This window comes from Anastrepha obliqua, chromosome 4 (assembly GCF_027943255.1).
Source record: "Anastrepha obliqua isolate idAnaObli1 chromosome 4, idAnaObli1_1.0, whole genome shotgun sequence".
Lineage (NCBI taxonomy): Eukaryota > Metazoa > Arthropoda > Insecta > Diptera > Tephritidae > Anastrepha > Anastrepha obliqua.
In genome coordinates, this window is record NC_072895.1 from 126045305 (window position 1) to 126056609 (window position 11305).

The window sequence follows — 11305 nt, forward strand, 5'->3', positions numbered from 1 at the left end:
ACTAAGCTTGTTGCCATATGGCAACAAATTTCTCATAAGGTGTTAACTTGCATTAGATTGCAGAAGCAGTTTATTTGCGATTGAAACCAACACAAAACATTTGTTGCCATATGGCAACATTAAAAAAAAGCACTTAACAAAAAAAAAAAAAAATGTATTTGTATTGCTATTGGTCCTAAAATAAATACTCAGACAAAAATTTGGATTTTTTGGATGGCGCAATAAAAAGATGTAGCGAAAGGGTTAAGAGACCACTCCAATCTTTTGGATATTCCAGAGTGTATATTCACAGCTGTCTGCTGAGCATTAATATACGTTATGTTTTTACAGCTTTACTTCGTACTACAAAATAAAAAAGAAGTCTTGCAGAGTTCGACCCATATTCACATATTGCACTTAAAACGGCGTCTTAAAATGTTAAACATATTAGAGCTAGCACAATATAGTACAAAGGAACATACATAATAATATCATAATACGTTCACATATAAGTACATAGATGATCTACTTTTTCGTGCTAAACTCCCAATCCGTAATTAAAAAGTGAGATTTCCCATATAAAATTTCTCTCCCAAATTCTGAGATTATAAAATAATCCTAGATAATAACGATACTTTTTGACATACAACTCTGTGTTATCGATAATTATTATTACGAATGAAAGGAAAGATCAAAATAAAAACTAAATGAAATGGATGCCGGCGATGTAATATTTGAAAACGAAAACGGAACAGTGAAAGCTGTTTACATTTGTACAAGTATATGAATTAACTTCCTTCAACAGGCAATTTGTTGAATGTGAAGTTGAGAAATATAAAAAGTAATCAAATTGTCTACATCTTGATTAACAAAACATTTAAATCATCTATGATACGGGCAAAAACACTACCAGGCGCAGACGTTCCTTATGATCATAACTTATTGCTGGCAACAATAGGATCTCGATTAACATCACGGAAAACAAAACAGAAAAAATTCCATATCGATATACAAAAACTGGAAAACGACGATATTAGAAATGACTTCCAAAACAAACTAAATGAATTATTGAAAAGCTGCAATACTGGTGAAAATCCGATTGAATGGTGGAATAATACTGCTGTCAAGATAAGAATACTGACAACTAATGCACTAGGAACAAAAATTAATGTAGCAAAAGAAAAATGGATGAATGATGAAATTCTGACTTGATGAATGAGAGAAGAAAATATCGTAACATAAACATTGACGAATATAAACGTAGAAACAAGGAAATCAGAGACAAAATAAGAGACGCAAGAAACCAATGGATGGACAGACAATGTGAGGATATAGAGCGATTGGAAAAGTTACGTGATAGTTTTAATTTACACAGAAAACTAAAGGAAATATGCAACCTGAGAAGATACAATGCAATTAATACATTATACGATACAAACGACACAGTTATAACAGACGAAAACGAAAATGGCAATATTTGGGTACAACATGTCCATGAATTATTCAAAGACGATTCAAGAGATGTAAATATCAGCACAAACGACTCAACAGATGATCCACTACTTAAAATATCTATGTCTGAAATAAAATATGCGATAAAATTATCAAAACCAAAAAAAGCATAAGAAGCTATTTGAAGTAATGAAAGATTTGGACATAAACAAATAGGACGTCAAATGTATACAAAACTTATATTGGAATCAGACTGCAGAAATCAGATTCGGAGACAGCACCACAAGAGAGACAAAAATCTACAGATGAGTGAGACAAGGTTGCATTCTATCGCCACTATTATTTAATGTGTACGCAGAAAAAATATTTGAAGAAGCAATAAATGACGTAGAATTAGGTATTAAAGTTAATGGGATATATATAAATAACATTCGCTACGCAGACGATACAACGTTAGTAACAAACAGTTTCCAGGATCTCCAAACTATTGAAAACAAAGTTGAAAAACACAGCAAAGTCTTCGGGCTAAAAAAAAAATATTGATAAAACCAAATTTATTATTGTAAATAAAAGCAGCAGAGACTATTCCTATGCGAGACTAACCATAGGTGGCAAAACAATAGAAGGAGTACAACGTTTCAGGTATCTGGGTGTATGGCTGAATGACCAATGGGACTATGATCAGGAGATAAGAGTCAGAATAGAAATGGCTAGAGCGGCCTTCATGAAGATTAAAAAGATACTGACACGCCGGGACATACCAATCGGGTTAAAGACAAGATTTTTAAAATGTTATATCTGGTCAACACTCTTATATGGATGCGAGACCTGGACATTGAAAACCGTGAGCATGCACCGACTAGAATCTTTCCAAATGTGGTGCTACAGAAAAATGTTGAAAATAAGCTGGAATGATAAAATATCAAATGACGTAGTGCTAAATAGAATGCAAGCCGCTAGGAACATGCTTACGGACATAAAAAGGATAAAAGTCGCTTATTTCGGACACATAACAAGAGGTGACAAGTATGATATTTTAAAACTGCTGATGCAAGGAAAAATTGAAGGACAAAGAGGAATTGGTAGGAAGAAAATGGCATGGCTAGACAACATCAAAGAGTGGACAGGCCTCAAAACAATCGGCGAACTAACAGCAGCAGCGAAAAACAGACAAAAATATAATGACTTCATTAATAATATGACCTGACAACCGTACGACTCAGATCACAATAACGTTTGGATGTAATCGCGAACATCCAGCATGGATACGCCGATTAAGAAGAAGAGGAAGTTGAATCAAAAGTTAAATTAGGAAAAGTTGCCTACACTGTGAAAGTTAAAACGCGAAATAATAACACTTGGTATGATACTCTTAGCATTTCAAATACTTTGTAATATTAATTTTATTATAATATATATTACCTTAATTTTCGACTTCAATTAAAAGTTGAATCTTCAACTAAAAGATGAATGAAAAATTATCTTGAATAAACGGCTGTCATAGCCGAATGGCTTGGTGCGTGACTACCATTCGGAATTCACAGAGAGAACGTAGGTTCGAATCTCGGTGAAAACCCGAAATTAAGAAAAACATTTTTCTAACAGCGGTCGCCACTCGGCAGACAATGGCAAGCCTCCGAGTGTATTTCTGCCATTAAAAAGCTCCTCATTAAAAATATCTGCCATTCGGAATCGGCTTGAAACTGTAGGCCCCTCCATTAGTGGAACAACATCAAGACGCACACCACAAATAGGAGGAGCAGCTCGGCCAAATACCCAAAAAGGGTGTACGCGCCAATTATATATATATAAACAGCTTTTAACTGAAAGTAAAAACACATTTTCATCTAATGAAATACCGTTAATAGGTGTTGGCACGAATTTTTAACTCAGTCTATGAGAAGAGCTAGCGATCATTCCTACATACTCATCAAATTAAGCAAAATTAACAATTTCTTTGAATGTAAATGTTTATTTATTTAATATCAAAAAATCAGCATGCGTACAGGGCACGAAGGTCTCCAAACACTGCGCTGTATCTCTGTGCCTTCCTCGATATCGAGGGAGCTTTCGACAACGCCTCTCACTCGGGATTATGTCGCGCACAAGAGATGAGAAATGTGCAGGGTCCCATCTGCAGATGGATAGCGTCCCTGCTGCAGACAAGGATTGCTGAAACCGCAGAAGCGGGCAGTACTATCCAGCTACAAACAAGTTAGAATTGTCCACAGGGGTGCCCTCTCCTGTGGAGCCTGGTAGTTGACGACCTACTTTACTTGTTGAGAAATAACGGAATCCGATGTCATGGATACGCAGATGACGTTGTAATTATAGCGAGAGGCAAGCTCGAGAACTCTTTGCGACATAATGCAAAGAGCTTTAAGCCTGACGAAAAGTTGGAGTGCTGGTGTGGGTCTGTAGAGAGTTTTTATCAGGAATGAGAGAGATCAGCACGGACGGGGTTGTTATTGGTTTGGTCAGCGAAATTAAGTATCTTGGCCTTATCCTTGATGCCAAAATTGGCTGGAAGAGGCATGTTGACGCAACTTTATCCAAAACAACAAAGGCTCTCATGATCTGCAAACGTCTAGGAGGAAGATCCTGGGGCTGTAGTCTAAGAATCCTGAGATGGATGTAGATCATGATAATAAGACTAATGATAACATATAGACGGTTGCTTGGGCATCGAGAGCCACTCTCTCGACAGTGCGGGCAGCGCGGGCGGTGCGGACCTGCCCTACAGCTGCGATGGAGGTAATACTTGAGCTGACACCGCTTCATCTAGTTATTCAGCAATCAGCCAAGCGTTTCCTGTTGAACATTACCGGAGAATACTTCGGGAGAGGAAAAGTGATGCCATCTAAAACCATGGAATCGCTGAGGCTGCAGCCCCCATTTACCCAGCTAGCCAAAGATGATATTACTAAAGTCATCAAATTTGAATAAAAGTTCAGAATTAAACTGGACTATAAGTTAAACTGGAGTAGACCTGCATTTGAAAGTAAACTTCAGGAGTGTACCCTGCACTAGTATACAGTTGGCTCGAAGACCCCAAAAGGCATAGGCGGTGGAATAAATGGCTCCAGAACCCAATATTCTGTGCTGATGGATATACGCAGAGATAAACTTCAGCCAGAAGAAAGGAGATACGCGCAATCCAACCCAGCTCTATCCTAAGTTTAATAAGGGGACTGGATCTGGATGAGGTGCTGTAACCATGAGGTCGAAGTTCAAACCTCGTAAAAATCTATCTATCTATTTTATACTTACATGGTTTCTGTATTAATCTTCCAGAAGAATGATTTTATGACAATTGAATTGTATATCAAATGATTTTATGTGACTGATGGACATCATTTCAAACCGTTGATGAATTATGTCGATAAGATAGACGATAGTTAAACAACACAGATCAATCAGTTTTTTGACGACATTGTTTCTATAATTTCGTTGGAACTACGATGTAGAGAATACAGAAGATGGCACCTTCCGGAATTTGCTACAATATTTTTGGCAAATGGTTTGGTGAGTGGGTTTTTTTTTTTTGTTTTTGCCAATGAGGCCGTGGGCCTATTCTCGGAGAGATTTGGATATAGAGTAAAAGCGGGAATAAGTTAGTCATTGCTTAATCAATCGGATGTCTTTGAGGATATTTGGAATAAAAGTGTGGATAATTTTTTTCTAATTAATGGAGAAAGTAGTATAAAATCTGTAAAACATGTAATAAGTTGGAAATATTTTGAAGGAGAGCATTCAAGAATATTGTAATTATTTTTTATTTGGGCGTATTATTCGCTTGTTATTTGATATTTTTCATCGTTCATTACTGAATACCACCTTTACTGGGAGTAATGGAAAAATGTATGCATCTTTCCAAACACTTCCATCAATCTAAATTTGTTATATAGAGCACCTTGTTGAATACTGACTATTGTTGATGAAAAATTTGTAATATATTGTGGAATTTACGTGTTAATAAAAAATAAGGGCAACAACATGAGTCTCGATGAAAATAGTAAGGCACGCATGAATTTAGCGGCTATTAAGAAGGTGGATCCTTACGCCAAAGACATAGTTGATACTTCGCCGCATGTTGCCTTTTACACGTTTAATGCAGAACATAACGAATGGGAGAAGACAGACGTTGAGGGAGCATTTTTCATATACAGCCGCAATGCTCAACCATTTCACAGTATTTTTATAAATAACCGTATTAACACCACGTCCTTCGTGGAGCCAATTACAAGCCAGTTAGAAATCCAATCTCAACCACCATTTTTGTTGTACCGCAATGAGCGTTCTCGAATTAGAGGTTTTTGGTTTTATAATAGCGAAGAGTGTGATCGCATCGGTACTGTAGTTGGTAATTTAATACATAAAGTAGACACAAGAGCTGGTTTAAGCGAAGGTGAAGAAAAGACGCAACTCAAACAAGAAAACGTAAATATATTCAAAATGCTATCAAAAGCACAACAGGAATATAATACGCAACAGAAAATGGCTTCTTGTAATGTTTTACAATTTTTTGCTGCTGCAAAACCACGATCTACGGAAGTGCCTTTTATGCAACGCGTTGTACCAAATACTCTGTCAGTTGAGCAACTAGAAAAACAACAGCGTGCTAAAACGCCAAGAGGAGAGATACAGTCGATTGATAGCAATTGTAAATTCGACGTCAAACCAGAAATTGCATGTAACAACCAGGTAACACCAGCAGTGAGTATGGCTTTTTTTTCGGAACTAGAAAGTGCATCTAGTGCGCCTACGACGCTAAACCAGACTGTAGGAAGGTTGAATAACTCATGCGCTCCTTTATTGGTAACGGAGGAAGAACGTCTGCGCCAACTTCTTGTTAAGGACTTACCAAAGCCGACCAAGCCAGCATTATTGCTCCCAACAATGTTTGATAAACCCACGGATGTAAACAGAAGCTCGCCTAGAAAGGAACCACTTAATCAGTCTCAATTAATACAAGCTTTTAGCTATCTAATACAAAATGACAAGGACTTTGTTCAGAAATTACATGAGGCATACATTAAAGTTTACAATAAAGATTTGACAGGGACATATCATCAATAATTAAAACCGTGTATTTGTCAAAATAAAAATTACATTCAACTGTAATTTCCAAATGTTTAAATGTATTTTTATTTTACATTGCGAAGATTATCAGGATTAAAGGTATTAATATAATTTCATTGATCAAAAGGGAACATGAGAGTTTATAGCGAATATTAGAGCTATATAGTTATATAGATGAGCTTATAAAAAGGTACTGGTATTTTTTATTTAGAGACAATTCAAGTGTTCCAACAACAGTCGATCTTTTTACTGGAACGACTTGGATTTATAGCCTTTTACAATTTTAGAAAATGTTCATGCTGATGCAACAGAAAAATACATTTTCCCTCCGATGTACTCCTGGCTTTATTTGAACCCTTTTATAATTCTGATATGAAACCCGATACTTCTAAAAAATAGCTTAGCTCGAGTTCAGTAAATATATTATTCCATTGTGGAAGGTTGAGATGAACTACTCAGTCGCCCGCATTACTTTACCGTCAATGTACTGCCGCATTTCAACCATTCAACGATATTCATTAAATAAAAGTTGGTCCAAAATCCACCATAATTTAAAATTAACGATAATTGCGCTCAGATCTGCATTTACAAAATTCTTACAAAAAATTAATTTCGAATTTTATTGATTTAAACCAAGTATTCGGCAAGTATCTTATTGGTTTTTACAATCATCTATTGATTTAATGCGTTTTTCCTTTTCAACCGCCTCATCGTCCGACTCATCTTCTTCGTCTTCATCTTCGCCATCATCATCATATTCTCCATCATCGTCGTCTTCGTCATCAATTATATCTCCGGTATAATAAAGTATAGCTTTAGGAATGATTCTAGCCCTTAGGAAATGACCTATTTCAAAATCTGTTGCTAAAATCTGAAACGACCGAGTTGGTGAGAATTACCATTAAAATACAATAGCTTTAAAATAGGAAATTGAAGTCTTCCATACCCCTTGAGTTTCCTCATCCATTTCATCTTTATCTTCCGGTACTTCCGGAGGATTGAAGAAGTTGAAAAATGAATCATTTGGTACTTGTTTAACTATATTACGGACTGTTCCTCTCTCCTTGTGCTTTTGCTTCTTTCTAATTGTTTTGATGGTGAGATTCATTTTCTTTTCCCAATTAATGGTGCAGCCCTAAAATATATATATATATGTATATAAATAAGAATGCATTGAAAGCATAAACCGATACCGACCTTGCACTTATAAATTTCCGGCCCCTCAAAGCCAAATGGATTGTCTTCATCCACCATTGCTTTTAAGAAATATTTCTTTGTAAGAACTTCATTTGAAAAGTATTCATTTTTATCAAAATAAAATTCCAGGGTATAAGAATGCTAAAAAAAATTTGGTATATCATATTATTTGATTAAACATACGTTTTCCACATTATTTAAACATTACCTCATCGTCATACTTAATTTTGATATCAGTTAATTTCTTTAACACGGGTTCATCATGTTCCTGAATCATGTCTCCAAGTAACTCAGTATTTCGAAATATATTAAACCAAAAGTTTGGTATTCCTGTCGTATCCTCAGATATTTCTCTTACTTTTCTATAATTATATGCGGAATAAATGAATATAGGTTAGGCTGTATTCATATACTTACTTAATCATATCTTGAATTTCAGGTGACGTTTCCCCGTCCTCAATGTCATCTGATTTCCATTGGGGTTTTTGTTCAGAAGGTTCTACTTGCCCTGTAACAATTTCTTTCCTTCGGTCAAAAAGCGGCTGATATTTTTCTTGATATTCCCGTTCTAATTTGTAAACTTCTTCGAAGAACCCAGCTTCCAATTTTAGGTGTTCAAGTTGAATATTTTTTAAAGCAATCACTCTGTTTTTAATGGACTTAGGGAGAGTTTTAACCATTTCTTGCAAAAACTGGCGTCGAAATAAAGCACCCATACATCCAAATGGTCTGCGATATACGAATAATTTTATGTAATTAGTTAAAACTCTTCTCTGTATTCTATAAAGCATCAGTTGACATAGTTACACACAATTTGAATTTTATGACTAACCGAAATTATAATTAAGGCTTTTAATATATATATGTATGTATGATTTTACAATTACAAAACTGGGCAAGAGCTTTGCTGTTATTTAAAACAACTTTAAAAGTAATTGTTGGCTTCTTTCTATCTCGTATATGTAGGTACTTCATTTCACCGGAAATATTTTGAATTACATTGGAGAATGGAATTTAAAAGTTTTAGTATATGTTCTAATGAATTACAGCAATCTTATGATTATATTCAAAATGGCGGAATCAAAGGGAGGCTAATCAAAATCTGTCAGATCTTGATCGTCCGATATTGGAGTAAAATCTAAATACAAATTTCTTACAACATTTTTCCATTTTCAGAGTCTTTCCTTCCATCATCAGATTCATTGCAGGAATCTGCATCAATATTTTTATCAGCTGGAGCTTCCATTTCTGGTATTGACTCTGAAATTATTAAAAATATGAAATATAATTAGTTATGGCAATTAATCCAATGAGAAGCTATTGGAAGTTCTTAGCAAGTACTGCATTAATTAATAAACTTATTTTCACTTCTCCCATATATTTCCAGAATGGCAGATTCCTAAACATTTATGTACATTACAAAAAGCACGTGTTCGATATGCAATATTTCCTATAAAACATATTAGAAATAAAAATAAGGGCATACATTATTTGTACCTTACAAACCTCGATTAGTAAATTAAAACACTTCAAGCTATATGATAAATTTAATACTGCGCATAAGGAACTAATTCCACACTTCTTTATTAAAGGACCCGCTTCGAAAAGAATTTTTTAGCACAAACAAGGTGACCCGAAAACAGTATAATCAAATATATAGGCAATGTTGCCAGCTCTTTGTTTGCAAAACTGAAATGCATTCATTGAAGTGTCATGTATTTAAAGTTATTTGGAAGTCACATGTTCAAGTTGTTAGTAATAATTCAATTCATCAGCAAATATGCACAAATTGTTCAGACATAAAACCCAATCAAATCAGCGTTCGGAATTCACCTAGTATTACCATATAGTCATATACTGGCCCATAATTAGATTTTGCGGCGCCTGAAAGTAATCCCTGTTTTTATTTAATTACCCCTCCAAACTTATAATACGTTCACATATGCATTAATCACCTATAAATCCACCAAATTATTCTACCCGTCCCATATGACAGATTACCTGTCAATACTGCTTTGAAAGGGTTTTCTTCATAGAAATTATTTTGGTGGAATATTTCAGTGTTTTTGGTTTGTTTAATTATTATTAACGATATGAAGAAAATACAAGGAGAAGGAATAGCTAATTTAATTGCGCAATTGGCTGCTAATAATAAACAGTTTGGGGAAATCCGTATGCGACATTTACTGAGGTTGCAAAAAGTTATGGCAGCAATGCGCATGGGATATTCTGTATTACATTTTATAATAAGTAATAAGAGGACAAAACGTTTATGGACACACGTTTTTTTCTGTAAAATGAATCCATAATTAATCATATTTAACACACATTTTTATTAGAATTATGTTTGCAGACCTGTTTTCTTTGCCGGCATCCATTTCATTTAGTTTTTATTTTGATGTTTCTCCTTACATTCGTAGTAATAATTATCGATAACACAGAAAACACATGGTTGTATTTCAAAAAGTAATGTTTATTATCTATGATTATTTTATAATCTTAGATTTTGAGAGAGAAATTTTATATGGGAAATCGCGCTTTCTAATTACGGATTTTGAGTTAAGCGCGAAAAAGTAAATCATCTACTTATATGTGAACGTATTATTACTCATATATATATAATTTTAGCGAAGGTTTTATTTTTTTTTTTGCTTAATTGAAACAAAATTTGTTTCCCGGTCATATAAATAGTTTATATAGTTTTTTTTAAAAGCCCTCTAGCAACCGTTTTGTAGCGATTTCATTAGATATCAATTGTAATAAGTAGTACTGAAAATTAAAATAGTACATTAAGGATACGCGTAGACCATAAGCTGGGCCGACAAAGTATCAAATGACTTATTGGATAATAGCATGCAAACTTCAAGGAGCATGTTAATGGACATAAAAAGAAGAAAAGTCTCTTATTTCCGGCCGCCGGTGCGTGACTACTATTCGGAAGTACACAGGTTCGGATCTCCGTGCATGAAGCAGCAAATGATGGATACAGTTTTTTTAATAGCGACCGTCCCTCAGCAGGCAATGGGAAACCTTCGAGAGTATTTCTGCCTTCTGATAAAAAAACCATTTGCCGTTTGGAGTCGGCTTAAAACTGTAAGTCTCTCCATTTGTAGAACAACATCAAGACGCACATCACAAATATATATATATAACAAATGCGAAGTTTTCCAGACGCGGATACAAAGAAAAACCGAAGGAAGAAGAGGAATTGGCAGAAAAAATGACTTGGTTTGACCACATCAAAGAGTGGACAGGTCTCAAAGCAATTGGCGCACTAACAGAGGTAGTGAGAAATAGACACCTGACAACCGTACGGTTAAGCTCAAAATAACGGCGATCTTCTAGCATGATCGCGAATGTTGAATATAATATAAAAAATTAAAAATGGCTGACACCTTCTTTTAATCTGAACAAATAAACAAACAAAATTTTTTTAAGTACTGTACTCTGATCTCTTCAGGCGATAAGAAGATTAAACGATAAACAAACAATTCCGATTAGTTCTCTACTAGATCAGCTGACTTGCTGTTTTCTTGCGATTTGGTGGTTAGAATGTCAACTAGTCGGGGTTTTTTTTTTGTTTGCACACAATGCA

At 34.9% G+C, this 11305-nt stretch overlaps 2 protein-coding genes across 5 annotated transcripts; one reads left to right on the forward strand and one right to left on the reverse strand.

The window, feature by feature from the left end:
* The first annotated feature begins 5340 nt into the window (after positions 1–5340).
* On the forward strand, positions 5341–6571 carry LOC129244008 (mRNA-decapping enzyme 1B). The gene has a single exon (XM_054881582.1). It carries the CDS (start codon positions 5428–5430, stop codon positions 6508–6510), a length of 1083 nt encoding a protein of 360 aa, XP_054737557.1. The 5' UTR covers positions 5341–5427; the 3' UTR covers positions 6511–6571.
* A 522-nt stretch (positions 6572–7093) lies between these two features.
* LOC129244007 (nucleosome assembly protein 1-like 1-A) lies at positions 7094–9351 on the reverse strand. 4 transcript variants are annotated; one of them, XM_054881580.1, is made up of 8 exons: positions 9217–9334; positions 9126–9160; positions 8868–8970; positions 8128–8439; positions 7919–8072; positions 7711–7851; positions 7460–7648; positions 7094–7384 (listed from the first exon to the last, which is right to left on the reverse strand). In XM_054881580.1, exons 3-8 carry the CDS (start codon positions 8954–8956, stop codon positions 7166–7168), a joined length of 1104 nt encoding a protein of 367 aa, XP_054737555.1. In that variant the 5' UTR covers positions 8957–8970; positions 9126–9160; positions 9217–9334; the 3' UTR covers positions 7094–7165. The 4 variants fall into 4 exon arrangements, with proteins under 4 accessions (XP_054737555.1, XP_054737553.1, XP_054737554.1 ...); XM_054881578.1 differs by lacking the exon at positions 9126–9160 and having other exon boundaries at positions 9217–9351; XM_054881579.1 differs by lacking the exon at positions 9126–9160 and having other exon boundaries at positions 9208–9339.
* Between the last annotated feature and the right edge of the window lie 1954 nt (positions 9352–11305).